This window comes from Barbus barbus (genome assembly GCF_936440315.1).
Source record: "Barbus barbus genome assembly, chromosome: 47".
Lineage (NCBI taxonomy): Eukaryota > Metazoa > Chordata > Actinopteri > Cypriniformes > Cyprinidae > Barbus > Barbus barbus.
The window spans coordinates 19,429,360-19,447,019 of record NC_136725.1 but is presented as its reverse complement, the minus strand read 5'-3'; the positions used below and the strand labels follow the sequence as shown (position 1 = coordinate 19,447,019).

Here is a 17,660-nt window from a genome sequence, read left to right as displayed (position 1 = left end):
TTATGGTGGAGTGTTTGAAGCATGAGGGGACTTCACACAGCTCCAGTGATCTGTTGAAGATCTGTCTGAAGATGGGGGCCAGCTGGTCAGCACAGGATTTCAGACAGGCTGGAGTCACACCGTATGGGCCTGGTGCCTTCCTTCTCTTGTTCTTTTTGAAGACCTGGCGCATGTCATCTTCTCTTATCTGCAGTTCAGGTGTGGGGGAGAGGGGGTTGCAGGAGGTGTGAATGGTGTTTTCAAACCTGCAGTAGAACTCATTAAGATCGTCTACCAGTTGTTGATTCTCCACAGTGCTGGGGGATGGTGTCTTGTAATTGGTGATGTCTTTCAGACCTTTCCACACTGAAGCCGTGTCACTGGAAGATAATTGGATCCTTAGCTTATCGGAATAATTCCTCTTTGCCACTCTGATCTCCAGTGTGTATTTGGCCTGTTTATACAAGACTCCATCCCCATTCCTGTAAGCATCTTCTTCGGCCTGACAGAGCTGTCTGTGTTTTGCAGTGAACCACAGTTTGTCGTTGTTAGATGAGTCCTGGTAGGAATGCACATATCTTCACAGAAACTGATATAAGATGTTACAGTCTCTGTGTGCTCGTCTAGATCATTTGCAGCAGCTTCAAAAAGACTCCAATCAGTCAGGTTGAGACAGGCTTGTAAAACCCGCTCGGTCTCATTTTGGCCTCCATTGTATGTATGCATGCATTTCCAACCAAACAGATTCAACTGTTAAACCTCCAGAGATCAAACGAGGAAAGTTCAGTGAACACACAGAACACGTGATGATGAGGGTCACGGGCTCGACGCGAGAGCGAATGTTCCCCTCCAGCAGCGCCGCGGGCTACATACGGCCCTTCTATTCCAGTGTTTAGCAGACAAGTGCTGCTCTCGCTCCAGATTAATATTTCATACAACAGACAATGAGGTCTGAACTGCACTAGATGAGCGGCTTACAAACTCTTACACTGCTGCATGACAGACGGAAGGACGGATTCCACATAAACCATCATATCAAAAATCTAACTTCACGTGCGGATTCATTTCATTTCCACAGATCTAAGAACATCATCGCCTCTTAAACAGTCGTTCAGTAGTGTTTTTCCACATAAAACAGTTCAACCAAACAAAAGCACATTTACAAATGAATAAATAGAAGAAAATTAAGACAGATGAGTCTAATAAACCCTCAGCTCATTAATGAGGACTGAGACTTAAATCTAATAAAAATGTGTAAAGCATACAATAAATGATTAAATGCCTGAATTTTTCTTTTATAAATAATTCTCAAAATAAATGCATAAATCCTCATATGAAAGCGTAGATACTTTAATGCTCAAATAAAAGCTTAGATGGTTAAATAAATAAAAACAATGCATTCAAAAATACAAATGAAAAAATGTAATGCATATAAATGCATGTAATGTATATAAATGCATAAATGCTCAAATACATCAATGCATAGATAAATGAATGCATTAATGCATAAGCAAATGCATGAATAAATAATAAATGCAAAAATAAATAAAATAAATGCACCGTAATATACAGCTACATGTCATTTCCCATTACCCAAGAATATTCCTTTAACATTTTGACATTTCAGCCTTTTGATTCTAGAGCCGAATGGAGAAGTAGAAAAAGTGAAACTGCATTGAATTTAGACTATAAAGTCAAACCAGATTTTATCGGTATGATTTCCTCTTTAATAAACTCCTTTAGTATCTGCTTTCTAAAATAATAATAAAAGTAATAATTCATTACATTTATATAGCACTTTTCTAGGCACTCAAAGTGTTTTACATTGTGTTTATGTAAACAATAAGGTACTCAAGGCCGTATTGTATCGTGAATAAATCACGGCTGAAGGGCGTTGTTAAGCACGACGTGAAGCGCAGTGCCTGCAACCCCTTCAGCTGCGATTTATTCACAATAAAAATTAAAAACCATATTAAAAAAAAATGTATTAAAATGTTACTTTGAGTTCGTTAAATGCTGTCCTTTCACTAAAAAAATATTTCCTGACAGCAACAGTAAACGGCAAGAGAATGTTCCAAACGTGCCTCATCTAATGGAGCTTAAATAAAAACAGAGAATAGAGCTCTTCTCATCCGCTGTGTCCTTTATTTTACTTATTTTCTCCCACACATACATCTGCTTATCTCTCAGCATGAGAAAACGTCTGTTTTCGGTCTTTTAGTTTTAAAGCAGACCGATTCTGCAAGCATCATTACAGTGTAAACTGATGGACGTACGGAACCTGAAACAGAAAACTAATAAATACAGTAATATTCCCTTCTTACTTCGGAAACTGTGGGCTTCCACATAAGTGCACGGGACTATCTGTTTTATAAATGTATATAAACATATAAACCCTTAAAATCACCATCACAAAAGATCCAAAAAGCTTCCCGCTTCTTTCTCATACAATCAATATTAGCACCTCTTGTATTCGGTTTAACCTTTTCAGTTCCTAGAAAGATGACATTTTATGGTTACATTCACAAAAATGTCTCTTTAGAACATGTTAGATCCTTTCTATTTATTGCACTTCTGTGCTCTGTAATCCTTTCTTTTAATGAACGGGATGTTTCATCAACATTGTTACATGGACATTATAAAAATCTTGATAAAGATAGGACTTTTTTTGTTACATTTAAAGTTACCCAGTGAAACCTGACTTGTAAGGGTATTTTGTGAAATTTGTTTTATAGAACTTGTTTTTACAACTCTATTCTCGAGATTACTGGCCCGTTTATAAGTAATTAAAGGTTCCTTATTAAATATCCCATTATGTTTTGGATCATCTTTAAGAATATACCAATACTTCAATTAAATGCCACTGATATTAATTGTCTTAGGAGTATATGTAGAACAAAAGATAAAATGTTACTTAATTTTTTTTTAAATAAATCAGTCCCATTCCCCAATTGCCCAAAGATTCAACAATTTTGGAAAAATGTAAAAAAAAAAAAGAAATAGACAAGATACTAGAGGTAGAAATACCTTTAGATCCAGTGGTGTGTTTGTTGGGAGCATTGCCTTTAAGTATTAGAGGTATTTAGATATGTAACTTAGGATTGCTCAACTAATGTATAATACTAATGTAACATTGATGTAACTTGCTCTTGTGATTTGATGTTCAAATGTTTCCTCTCCTCCCCCCCCCTCATTTGTAAGGGCTTTGAATGTTGGGGATGGGGTTGTTCTGTAAAAATTAAAAAATCATAAAAGTTCTGTCCAGTGCCCTTGGACAGAAGCGACAAGAACCTGCGTCACGGCTGATCAATGCTCTCGCGGATTCAATTATAATGCTGTGATGGATGTGTTTGATAAGAGCCGTATGGAGCTCCTGCAGATCTGTGCAGATGATAGGAAGCGTGTCTCTCAAGGTGAACGTCTGAACGCTGACAGATGAGTTTCCAGCAGCTCTTCACCAGCAAACAGCCGCAAGAGCCGCGTGGAAGTAGGCCAGAGAGTTAAAGAAGAGCCAAATGAAAAATGTATCCACCTCTCCTGCTCTCCTAATGGATGAAAATCCATCTGCTGGACCGAGATCTATGAGCCGCTCAATGAGGTTAAGCCATGAAAATCAAAGGTTATCCTGAAAATTCAATTTACCAGCCTCTTCCTTCTTCCACCTCCAATAAAGCGCTTTAATCTCACTCGCTTTCTGCCCTTTTACGCATTTGGTTTTCTTTCAAGTTTATTTCCTTTTTCCTTTCATCTTTCTGCCTCATTTGCTCTTTTTCCTTTCTCATCATAAAACTATGCCACATCTGAAAGTCTCAGACGAAAATAATAATAATCATTGGCTTATTTTTAAATAAAAAAAACAAAGTACATCAAAATAAACTAAAAAATAAGTAAATAAGTGTCAAGATGGGGCTTGTTATATATAAGTAATATATTTAATGTATAAATAAAAAATAAATAATTTAAAAAGCGTAAAATACAATAAAAATAAGTAAAAAAATAAATTAATAAAAAAATAGTAAGTGTAAAAACAGAGCTTGTAGAATATCATTATGCTTTAACATTAAGATTTGTACTCATAGAAATTACTAAAGTAGTCAAACCTGTTCATTAGAAGGGGGTGCCAATACTTTTGGCAATATACTGTATATACACATACACACACATAATATTTAATATAAAAAGAAAAAATAAATTAGAAATTAACATTAAAATAAAAATAGTAAAAAATTATAAAAGGTAATAAGACAGGACTTATTTTTAAATAAATAGATAAATAAAATAAAAAAATAAGTAAATAAAAATTTAAATAAATATATAAGCACAGAAATACTAAGTAAAAAAGTAAATGCAAAATAAGAAAATAAAACTAATTAATTGAATAGTTAGGGTGGTGGTTAACCAAAACTTAACCATCTCAAAAAGCTACATCTAACCGGCTGTGCCAGACTTACTCTTGTGATTGAGCGGAGTGTCCAGGATCTTCGTGGCACACGTGATGTGTTGGTGTTGGGCCGGTAGGTTCGGTCTCTGCAGACACGCCAGCATGGTGCAGTTTGAGCTCTACGCGCCGCTGAAGCCTTCAGGGATCTGCAACAAGAAACAAACCCTTTCAGGAGTGACAAGTGGAGGCCTTTCTGAACCAGAAGCAGCACCTCTGCGTTTGGAGCACATGACAGCATTAATCAATCACTCAGTGGCTCATCGATCTCTGCTGCTCTCAGAATGAATAAACAAACACACAAATCACCTGTGTGACAGTCCGACTCGTTCACAAACGGCTGGGGGCAGAATCCCCCCCAAAAAACAAACAAAAAAAACAAAAAGTGATCAAAAGTGACAGTAAAGATATCTCAGCTTCAGCTTCTCAGTACGTACCTCAGTTTTCACGTCACAGTTCGGTATGGTTTCGGTACAGCAGGAGGAAAAAAAAAAACTAAAATTGCTTTTTTTTTTTATTAAACAATGGTTTACTGAACAAATTGCTCATACTTTAATATCTTAGGTTAAAAAATCTACCTCTGCTTTTGCTCCAAACTATATGAATCCCTTTTACATTACTATACAGCTACAATTAACAGAGCCCAAACTTAAGTTAAATTACTTTTTATTTTTAACTACAATATTCAACACTCAAAGTAAAAAATTGTATGCAAACATATAAACTGTTGTCATAACTTGTTTCATAAAATATTTATTTAAACAAATTAAATTAGACATCACTGACAGGTAAAGTAAATCTAATGGAGTACAGTCAAATATATCACAAAAAATACTCTTCACTAGACTTAATTTCTCTAGCAAATAACGAGCTGTGGACACTGATGACTTGCCTGAGGTGAAATGCTACGTGACATTTCGTCTACAAGCTGTTTTAATGAAGTCTTTCCACGGTTGAAACACTGATTGAGCGATTACATGAGGGGGGAGATGTTCATTCATGTTTATTTCGCTAGTAATAAAGAGGAAGAGGTGATCACGCTCAATTGCGCTGCTGTTAGAACTGAGGCATTTATACAGCGATCTGACGCTGAAAATTTTCAGTAAGAATACATGTACCGTTACACCCCTTGTTGTATACAAAGTGACCCACGTTTGGTGTTTGACCACTGAAAATGGCTACGATTGAACAATTTTACTCTTGGAGCCACATTTAGACTCCAATATCTCTGGAAATGAACAATGAATGAAATTGCACATGGAGCCGCATTGGGATCCTCTTATCTTGAGGACTGTACCTTATGGGACCTTAAAAATGAAGAGATCAGAAGAAAAGTTTATTAAGAATCAGAATTTAAAACCATACTGAGGTGTCTTTAATGCTTTTTGAGTTACAGACATGCAAACTTTTGGGGGAAAAGATTATTTTTGCAACTCCGATGGGTATATTCTATGCAATTGTTTTGACAGAGGGAAACAAGATACATCTCTAGTCTCAACTAGGGTTGCAAAAAGGTGGAAACTTTCCAGGATTTCTTTTGTTTTTGGAATATTTCAGGAATTTGGGAAAGTTTCCAGAAATGTTCCACCCCTTTGCAACCCTAGTTTCAACATTATTTGTTCTTCAGACAATCCTCTTGAAATACAGTAAAACTCAACTGAATGCAAAGTGACCCACATTTGGTTTTTGACCACTGAAAATGTCTACAATTTAACAATTTTACTCTTGTAGCCATATTTAGATCCCAATATCTCTGGAAATCAACCACACAGGACCTTAAAAATGGTGATACCAAATGAAAAGTTTGTTCCAAATATGAAAGAATATTAAGATATCTTAAATACTTCTTAAGTTACAGGCATGCAAACTTTTTTTTGGGGGGGGGGGGCAAAGTGTTTTTCCCCATTTTTGAATGGTCACCATTGGCACATAATGCAACACAGATCGCTAAATACTTATATACTTTGTTATTTGCACTTCTGTTTAGATGCTAACTGCATTTCATCGGCTCTGTACTTGTACTCTGCACAGTGACAAAGTTGAATCTAATCTAATTAACAGATTTTACAAACAGAGCTACCAATCTCTGTGTGAAAATAACATCATGATGCTGCCATCTTTCTGAAGTCATTTTTAACCCCCTGTAAACTGAAAATTGCCATTTTGACCCTTCTCTACAAAATAGTGGATTACTCAGTAAATATACATCCATATTTTGGCTTTCATCACTATTTATGTTAGTCTTTCTCCATTAAAAATATTACCAAAGTCAATAATTTGAGGGAAAACAGGGAAGTTTCTGAAATTTGCTTGATTTGACATGAATGACCCAGCAGTCACAAGACTGTGTTATATTTGTGAATGTTGCCAAAGCAACAAGGCCTAAAGTATGCTACTGCTTTCAAATAAACACTATTTTATGAATGTTATAATCAATGGCGCACTGGGCTGACCAATCAGAAGATGGGAAAACAGCTGAAATATCTGAAATCTGTCACAGAAAAGCCTGTTTGTGCTCCATGAGCTTCAGATGATGGAAATCCTTCAGAGGTTGTTCATCTCCATTTGTTTGCAGTGTTTTGCAGTCATCTGTGATTTATCTCCTGTCTGTTTATCGCTCTGATTTCTACCGTGGGTCCAGAGGGCAGCAAACTAAGCGAGTGGCTAACCGGAGAGTGTTCAGAAGTATCTGTATGAATCCCGTTACCTACAGGCTCACGCTCACAGAAGCCTGACTTCAGAAATGCTGCGACCCGACAGCTATTTCACAACAAGGCCTCCATTATAGCACATTTATTTGAGGTTTGAGAGATGAGGGAAAAAACAGGATCTCCTGAGAAAAGCTGGTGTAGTTTTATCAACAGAGATGAGCATAAAAGCAGCTTTCATTACGACGAGCAGCTCAGGGCTACAAACGCATTAAAAGATACTCGCCGAGAGTAAAGCCAAACTCTGAATGTAACAGACTGAGGAGACGACTTATGAGGGACTTTGAGTCTGGAGTGAGGATTGAGACGCCACTGGAGCAGAACAGGGTTAAAGATCAAATACACTCATCATTTATTCACCCTCATGTGCTTCTGAACCTGTAGGACTGCAAAAACACACATGCAAAAAGAGGTTTGCATTGAACAATGATATTTGTCTGTCCGTTATGTGACTTCAAAAGATTCAGAAAAAGGTGCAAAAGTCTACTATAAAAGCTAATAATACTATAAAATTAAAGGGTTAAATCAACTTTAATCATCAAATCACGTCTAATCAATCGAGATCATAAAGTTAATCAGTTTTTTTTAAACATCTTTAATTGTCCAATCTTTAAAAAAAACATGGTTTTTGGTATTTTTTATTTTTGTCTAACAAAGTGCTACACAGTGTTTTAATATTAATACAATATTTACTGTAAATTCTAATATTTCAGTCATAATTTCTTCAAGTTGAACCAAACGTTTATTTTGGTGGTTTGCAATGAAGACATCTGAGTGTTTCTTTATTTCATCTTAAATTTAATTAAATTTTTTCATGATGCATTAAATTGTTCAAAAGTGACAGTAAAGACATTTATAAATGTTACAAAAGATTTCTATTTTTAATAAATGCTGTTCTTTTGAATTTTGTATTCATCTTTTCACAAAACTATTGTGCAGCACAACTTTTCAACAGATAATAATATTAAATGTTTCTTGAGAAGCAAATCAGCATATTAAAATAATCTCTGAAGATCATGTTACACTGAAGGAGTAATGATGCTGAAAATACAGCTGCGCATCACAGGAATAAATTACATTAACATATATTCACAAACATTTCACATCATAAAAAGATTTCACTATTTTGATAATTTTTGATCCAATAAACGCAGCTCTGGTGAGCAGAAGAGACATTCATATTTTTAAATGGTCCAAATCCAGAACAGAAACACTGAGGACATAAGGATTGAGGGGTTAGTAAATGATCAGCAGTGGTTGCTAATTGCACTGAAGCGCCTCTCTGTTGATCTCGTCGTATTGGAGCGTCACACTCCGAATGGTAAGGACAGTAAATCCTTGCCACTTTGCAGTAACATCGGCACCAGAGATAAGCATATAATCAGGCTCAGTGAGGCCCGGCGAGGATCCCAAACACCGATCTTTTGTCTCTCTGGGATTTCTGATAAGGCCGTGTCGGCAGACAAACTGTGCATCTATTCTGGTATTTAAACTCATCTAAGGCCTGAGGGCAGGAACCGAGGGCGTCTAATTGTATGCGCCGTCATCAATATAGATGTGAGGAGCACTGGGTGTTGAGGAGATAAGGTCACATGACAGACGGGACCCTTTACATCTCATCTGATCCTGTGTTTCCCAACCACTGTGCTGCGACACGCAGTTTGAAGTCAAACGTCTACTTCACAATGAAAGGGTAAATAAAGAACTGATGTTTAAATAAGAGCAGCTTCTTCCTTACTCAAGAAACACGGTCTATAAAGGCTTATGTTTTTGTGTGTTTGAAGAGCAGAGAAGAGTCTCATTTGCCGTCTAGTTGTAGCGAATACACTTTTGTACGTTTTAAATATCCTGTGCATAGAGGTTCATCTTTTTATATCCTGAAACTTTGGCCCAATGTATTAAACAAGAAAAACCGAGTGCCCATATAGTTGCAATAAACTTTATAACCTGTAAATTGATCAAAACGATTGATTTTCTGTCTCAGATGCAGCATTCGTCATTCGCTCGTCAAAATCCTTGTTAACTCCATTTGAGCATGATTTTCAGAAAATATTAAGTGCAAGTGTCTGATCATATATAAAGCCAAAATACCAACTCTGATTATTGGGAAAAGAAAAAAAAAAAATATTTTAGTGCTTAGTGGTGTGCCGTAGGATTTTTTTTACTTATCAAAAACTATAGAAAAAAGGTTGTGAAACGCTGCTCTAAGCGTCTCAGAATGAGACATGGATCTGTACAATCAGCTAATTGTGAATCAGGGAATCAGCATTCAGTCTCTACAGCTCACATTCACAGCACACTCTCAAACAGAGCCGTGGATAAACAAACAGAGCTCTTGTTCAGGATTCACGTTACTTCAGTCCATTAGAATCAAACTTCTGGATCAAATCACTGTAAGTGACTCTCAAAGACTCCCATGAGCCTCTTCCTCAAACTCACAGCGTAGCTTTGATTCTAGAACTTATAATTAGGCTAGACGATAATGAAAAAGTTGTGCGCTGACACTCGTTCACGTCTAAAAAGTCTCTTTAAGATAACTTAACTTCATCTACTTGAAAGCAGAGAGAAAGAAAGCTACAAAAACTGCTCGTCAACAACAAATGTCAAATCTGCAATCAAAATCAACAGTCTCTTCTGCTCACCACGGCTGCATTAGTTTGATCAAAAACACAGTACAAAATGTGAAATATTATTACAATGTAAAACAGATCGCATCCAAAATAAAAGTTCTTGTTTACATAATATATATGCGTGTACTGTGTATATTTCTTATGTATATATAAATATACACTTATGCATACGTTTAAGAAAAATGTTATATTTGCATATTAAATATACTTACATATAATATAAATTACATGAATATATACATTTAAATGCATGTAAATATTTTCTAAATATATACTGTATGAGTGCGTATTTATTAGGGATGCAGTGATTTAAAACGTCATGGTTAATTAATCAAAAGTTCCGCTAAACCGAGTGTTTCTGTTGCACGGAACGGAACTGTTGCAGCTTGCACAAAACGAAAACCAAGTTACACTAGCGGTGCACCAGCTTAAAATGACGTGCTTATCAGAGACACGGAGGCTACTACATGCATTAGATGAACTGTGACAGAGGGACTAAACAGCAAAGCTTTATTTCCACCAGAGACATGCCTGTCGAAAGTGTGGGACCATTTTTCCGTACACCAAGAATGACCAGGGTGTAATTTAAACACTGCCATTAAACACTGCTACTAAAGAGCGAATACATAAGGGATAATGCACGGCTAGCTGTACATCGAACGATTTTAATGCACAACGTGAAGGCCAGAACCTCCTGACGCGAAGCTACGGCTCGTTAGCTCAGCATTCAGAGATCAGAAAGAGATTAAATAGTGCTGTAAGATCACATTTATTTGAATTAGTTACAACATTTAGCTATTTTAATTAATTATTCGATCGAGAGAGAGAAGTGACAGTCGCCTGTGTGAATTAGCCTACCTGAGTCTGTGTCTCTCCAGTAGGCTATTTAATCTATTTTATTAATAAAAGTCGCGGGTCAGCGTTCAAGAAGCTTGTCCTCCTGAATCTCACAAACTAAAACAATAGACGTGATTTTCTCAGGCCACATGTAAAATCATATGAATTATTAGCCTATAAAGATTATTAAAATGAATACTTATGGATGATAGTTGATTACAATAATATTTCAGCTTATGTCCATCATTAGTAACAGTTTCCACTGTTGGATAAATAAAGTTAATATTAGTCTTATATTAATAATATGCTACTTCATTAACTATTATTTACCATCCTTATTGTAGTATTATTCATAAGTAAAACCAACAAGATTTTTTTCACCACGTTTCCAAATTCTCTACCCCAGGTCCAAAAGAAATGTAAAGACTGTACAAAACATTAAATACTTTTAGGATCTATTTCCAATTGTTATTTTCATAAGAGAAACTCTGTCATGGATGTTTACAGAACAGAGGTCACCTGTTTAATTCCAATTGGAGAGATGGACTTTTGTTTATTATTATTTTGTGCTGTATTGTTGGTTACGGTGTTATTTCGGTTTCAAAAGCCAGCAATAAGTAACACTTTAATATCTAAAGAGCGTTCTTGTGATTTTATACATTATTAATGTTTTGAAATTAATAAATGCATAATAAACCTCAGACAATAATCGTACCAACAAAATCTATAATCGTCACATCCCTAGTATTTATATATACACATTAAATATACACAGAACACACATAATAATTATTAAATAATAAAAGTATAATTTAAAATTTAACAATATTGTACACAAAGCATCTAAATAAACGCTTCAGTTTCTCCATTGAGAATGCAGTCAGTACGTTTTGCAGCAAGTAAAACTTGTTAATCAACAAACATGATCATCAGCTGATTTTGTTCAGACTGACTCCACATCCCTAGAAACAACACGTCACGCATTGATGAGGTTTTCACTGGATTGTGGAATATAATCAACAGACTTGCCAACAGCCAAATATAACAAGCAGCCAAATATCACACAAGTAATCATCTGGACTGGTATTGTCATATCTGAGGGTCGTATCAAACTCAAATCAACTCTATTGATGTCCTATAGGTCCGGGGCCAGTTGTTCAAAAAGTTTAATCTGGATCAGAATGATCTTTGTGCCAACTTTTCGAATCAAAACTGAATTGGATCATCCAGATACTCACTTTTTCATATTTCCAAATCTGGATTACTAGTGCTCTACGGAGCCCCTAAATGGACATGGTGATGGAGAGAGGAAAGAAAGCCTATGTTTTGCATCCTAGTTTTGCATTGCATTTCCACAAATAACTTCTTCTGACTGGTCCATCTCTGATGATTGTACCAATGTAGTTTACAATCAGTGATTTAAAACATTAAATATAATATTTTTGTTTGATATTAACAGCTGTTTGGGGATATATTACATGTTAAAATATTGTATTTTTTTAGACCAGTTTTAAAGTTATTACATTTTTGTTCCTGAAATCCATCCTTCTGGGATCAGAATAATCCAGTTTTTTTTTTTAAACCAATCTTACTAAAACGTTTTGAACAGCACAAACTGAGGATTTAATCCAGATCAAATCCAAGATTGGATTTTGTGATCTAATATGAATTCAGAATACTTTTTTTCTTTTGAACAACCCATTTTCATGATTTGACCCAATCCGATGGCCAAAATCCAATCAGATTACTTTTAAAGAACTGGCCCCTGGCTCTCAGGTTAAGAACTGGAAAGTGAATTTCGAAGCTCCACGCTGGATTTTTCCCCAATCGTCTCCTGTAGGTTGAGAGATCGAAGCTGGAGATCAGGAGCACATCAAAGCCGCATTTAGCCCGTTTCAAAGCCCTGGTGGCGCTGAACAGACCACTCTCTGTGGAGACGGGATCCTATCAGAATAATGAGCAGATAACGGGGCCGTTTCCCTCAGCTGAGAAAGAGAGAGAGACTTTGACACGCTACATCACCCGATTCATCCCTAAAGCTCCTCATGCATTTTTAATGGAATCTATTACTCCAGGATTAGCTGATAAGAGACGGTCTCGTTTAAATTTCCTAACGCTTAGCATAATTGGTATCAGAGCGCAGGAGAGAAGACAAAGATGTTTCTTTTGAGGCGAGCTGCTAAATAACCTCTGAAACCGTTCAAGCACAGCTCACAAAAGCCTCCGATAGGAAACATGCGCTCATTTACATTCCAGCGTTTACAAAAGAGATCTGAGCTGCTCTTTTATGATCAAAATCACATGTAAATGTTCCTGTGGAGCTCTGCCAGAAACAAACCACAGTTACACATCAACTCTCAGAACTACTGCTATTACTCACTACATGATGAAATGTGGTTATGTGATTTATCAGGATACACATTTTAGATAATATAGACTACTTTTTCATCGCTTTTGACCTAAATGGTTTACCGCATAGTTTTTAATAAGATTATTAGGAGCCTATGATTTCAGTGATACGTAAAATACTAAAGCAAATATGTTTACTGCAACCCCCCCAAAATAAAAGTTCAGGTTAACTTGAAATTATGACGGAAATATATTACTATTGTACACAAGAAAGCACTTCACATTAATAATTCTACAATTTTATTTTAAACTTTATTTCATGGGGGGGTGGGGGGTGGAAATTACTTCAGGGTTTAAATTTGTTATGCAGCACTTTGTTTGCCAAAAAATAAATGAAATGTTTTAATTTTCTTTTGATTACTGCTTTTTTGATAAATTTGTATTAAATCGTAAATCCAGAAAAATTAAAACAGACAGCAAAGAATTCCAGAAGAAGAAAAAAAATCATAGGGCCCTATTATTGTAAAAGACTAATAAATTAATTTGCTTCAGTTTTATGAATTTAATCGCTTAGACATGCTTTTTGATCAGTAAAGTGCAATTAAACCATTAAAATCCAGAAACATTGAACAATTTGGGAAAAATAAAACTGAATTGAGAATATATAAAAAAGGATTTCATTGGGGACCATTTTTTTTGTTGTTGTCAAATTGTGTAAGTTTCATGAACTCATTTAATTGATTACTAACATTTAAATTTAACTATTAATTCCAGAAAAAAAAATCCAAATGGAAAAATGGATTTTGGGGGAGAAACTGATTTTTATAGGGCCCTGGATCATTTTGTAGCATATTTATAAAATAAAAAAAAAACAACAGCAACAAAAAGTAGGAAAAAAAGATACCATTCTTGTTGTAAATATTTTATTTACATTTTATTTAGTGAATTAAATATTATATTACATCAGGCTTTCACTAACTGGGCATTGTGAAGGAAATGCAGGAGGTTTTTGAGTTGATAAAACTAAATTAAATCATAAAACTGTAAAATTTAAATAAAATCAAAACAAAATATTTGAACAATGAAAAAAAAAAAAAAAAAAGTGTTTACCTGCATATTAATGTGACCATTAACTGATAACAGAGAGCTGTGAACATACAAATGTGTTGATAAATTACTGAAATATCATCTTAAAATCTCAGGGTGAGTAAGTAAATATAATAATAAGTATAATAATTTTAAAGGGGTTTGGCTGACAAAAACAGTTTGGGAATCTCCGCATTCCAATTAAAAAGCAACAAAATTCACTATTTTAAACAAAAAGCTGCATGTGTGGATGAGAATTATCCCTTCAGAAAGCCCACCTCTCATCTAATGAATGTCTGTGCCGGATGTGTTTGTCTATCAGAGCTGCACACTCGGTCTGAAAAGCGTCTCTGTGGTCTCAGTAAGTGAAGTTTCTCCCCCATCCTCACCCGGGAGGCTCGCGGGGCAATTCATTACGCTGTTGAGGGTCACTGAATCCTTCAAGTCATTAAAAATGTTATTAAAACAGGGCGCTCATGAAGAGATGGGCCAAACGCGTTCACACAGCAGAAGCTCTTAATGACGGCTCACAGAGGAAACAGCCAGAAAATGGACTTTAGTCTGCGAGTGCTAATCCTGAATGACCTCCACCTGCGTCTCGACACGCAGAGATAAAGCTGCTGCGCTTCAGAAATCACACTAAATTACCTGCTGGTTTGTTTGGTTCACGGGGGGAGAGGCAGAAATCACTTAGGAAACTTTAATAACTGCCCCTCTGGCTCTAATACCCCCGTCCCCCTTCACCCAGTGTCTTTATCCTATAAAAATAAAACAAGCAATTAGGCCGATTTCTGAGGACAGCAGCCAGCCTATAATTACACACCACATCCTCGGAAGATAAAAGGTGATTAGTGTGGATGCAGAGAGAAAATTGCTTAGCAACCAGAAGATTGACATCATGCCTGTAAGTGAAGCCGCTGTCGAAAACAGCAGACCTTCAGCAACAGAGCAATTACAATAAAGTCTCTTCTGCTCGCCCAGACTGCATTCATTTAATCAAAAACTAAATATTTTTATGATGTGAAATAACTGTTCTGTGTGAATTTTATCCAGACGCTTTTATCCAGACTGTGTATTTGATCACAGGTGTGTACACAACCATTCAAAACTTTGGGGTCAGTCTCTTTTTTTTTTTTTTTTAGAATTGTGACACTTTTAATCAAGAGCGCATTAAATTGGTCAAAATGGACCGTAAAGAAATGTATAATGTTAGTTAAGACTTCTATTTCAAATAAATGCTGTTCTTTTGAACTTTCTATTCATCTGTAAATCCTGAAAAATAAAATTTATCACGGATTTCACAAATATTGCGCAAACTTGATGATAATCAGAAATGTTTCTTGAGCAGTAAATCAGTATATTATTATGATTTCTGAAGATCATGTGACACTGAAGACTGGAGTAATGATGCTGAAAATACAGCTGCACATCACAGAAATACATTACATTAACAGAGATTAACAGAAAACAGCTTTTTTAAGTCATAATATTTTACAATTTTTGCTGGTGACAGAACACTTAACTAGCACATGAGCAGCACGAAGAACTGAAGCAGAGACATAAATCACACAGAAAGTGCTGAGTGTTCACAAAACATCGGGCTGATTTCCAGAGAGACCCGCACACACACACACACACACACACACACACACACACGAGTCCTACATACTCGTTACAGCTGCAAAACTGGGTTCATATCACATACACTTCTTATTGATATATAAACAAATATATATAAATGCAGCCAAATATAACATGAATCAAACGATTTCTTACAAAAGTAATGTAATTGTTTTACATTAATGTTCTTCTGAACTTTCTATTCAAAGAAACCTGAGATAAATTCTACTCAGCTGTTTCCAACTTAATAAATGTTTGTTGATCAGTAAATCAGTATATTATTATGATTTCTGAAGATCATGTGACACTGAAGAATGGAGTAATGATGCTGAAAATACAGATTTGATCACAGAAATAAATTACATTAACAAATATTCACATAGAAAAATTAAGTAAAAATATTTCAAAATTTGACTGTTTTGCTCTACTTTGGATCAAATAAATGTAAGCTTGCTCAGCAGAAGAGACTTCTTTATAACAAATAAAATCAAATAAAAAAAGTGAAATACTGCTTTAAATTGTTTTAACATTTACCACCCTAGCGTTTGCCCATTTGTCAGTAAGAATTTTTTACTCATTTAAAACACAAAATGTAATATGCTCCCTTATTCTTTTATACATTTTAATATTATGAACAAATCAGAATAAGCATGTTGTTTGAACTTTTACATAAATATTGTGTTACACTGAATGACAATGCAACATTAACCAAATTTATTCTCCAAAAACTAATTTGAAACTTTAAAAGTAGACACTTTACTTACATTTAATGTGCTTTCTATGGACATAAAGTCACTTTTATACATTTATTTTAATGCGGACATCTTAACATCTTGAGAGAGAGGGATACGATAAATAAATAGATAGATAGACAAGTGTGTGTGTGTGTGTTACAGCCTCCAATAACAGACATCAAAGCGCCGCCACACACACACATCAGTCAGGTGACATCAAAGACACCGCTCGCGCGCTTCCGTCAACATGCGTTCAATTCACCACAAACCCCCATTTACCTCAGTATTTACCTCAGTATGTATTTACCCCAGTATTTACCTCAGCGGAGGAGAAAGACACGCAATATGAAACTGTAGATGAAGCTCATCATCAAGAACGGAATCATATTTACCACGAACTGACGCTCCGCGCGCTTTAAAACCATCCGATCCCAGCAGAATCATCGATATCCCGCAGCGATCACGAATCCATCAGCGGGTCAAACCTCCGCGAACCCCTCCGGTAGCTCGGTGTAACGGGACTGAAGTTCATGCTCTGACGGAGATGAAGAGCAGCGCGTCCATCATCATCCTCATCCTCAATTAACGCACCTGCTTCACGCTTCATCCGTGCGCCGAAAAACGCCAACCATCGCCTTAAAATCAATCCAGCTGATAAATGAATTATTAAAACCCCGAACGCGTTAAGTTTTCTGGCTTATAAAGTGAGTTTGTGTGTAACATCAGAAGAGACGCGTGCCCAAACTCTCCTCAGCGTCTCCTCTTCTGATCTCACGCGCGGGACGCGACGCTCTATCACTCCAGTAACGGAACCTAAACCAATCACATTACAGACGCCGTGCGTTCCGACCAATCATTAGCGAGAGAGGGCGGGGCAGAGAATGACGGCTTTGGTCCAGCAGAGAGTTCGCGGAAAATCTTAAAGGCGCAGCGCTATTGGGTAGAATTGTTGCTTAGTTTTTCTAAATGACTAAAACACTATAACCAGGCTAAAATTAAAAAAAAATTAAAAATTAAAAAAGCACACCCATTTCCCTAAACTATGAACACTATTCCCCTGCTTTGATACATGAGTCAGATTTGGTGAACTGTTACTGCAAAACTGCACACAAATCCTTCATTTGTCAGTGTTTACACCATGTGCTCATTTAGACCGCACTAGCATTCAATAATTTTCACTCAAGTCTGCACAGTTTGAGCTCAATTAGCACACAATTACCCAAGAAGAAACACTAGTCTAAATTTATCACACCCCAATCAGAACCATCGATGGATAAAG

At 36.0% G+C, this 17,660-nt stretch overlaps 1 protein-coding gene across 1 annotated transcript in view; it reads right to left on the bottom strand.

Annotated features, from left to right (window-relative positions):
- LOC306865471 (protein FAM222A-like) overlaps positions 1-17,160 on the bottom strand; it is a 32,259-nt gene extending 15,099 nt beyond the window's left edge. The window contains exons 1-2 of the mRNA XM_079410077.1: positions 16,774-17,160; positions 4,431-4,566 (exon numbers count right to left, since the gene is read on the bottom strand). Coding sequence (XP_079266203.1) covers positions 4,431-4,524 — 94 coding nt within the window. The 5' untranslated portion in view covers positions 4,525-4,566; positions 16,774-17,160. The remainder of the gene's footprint in view (positions 1-4,430; positions 4,567-16,773) is intronic.
- Positions 17,161-17,660: the final 500 nt, after the last annotated feature.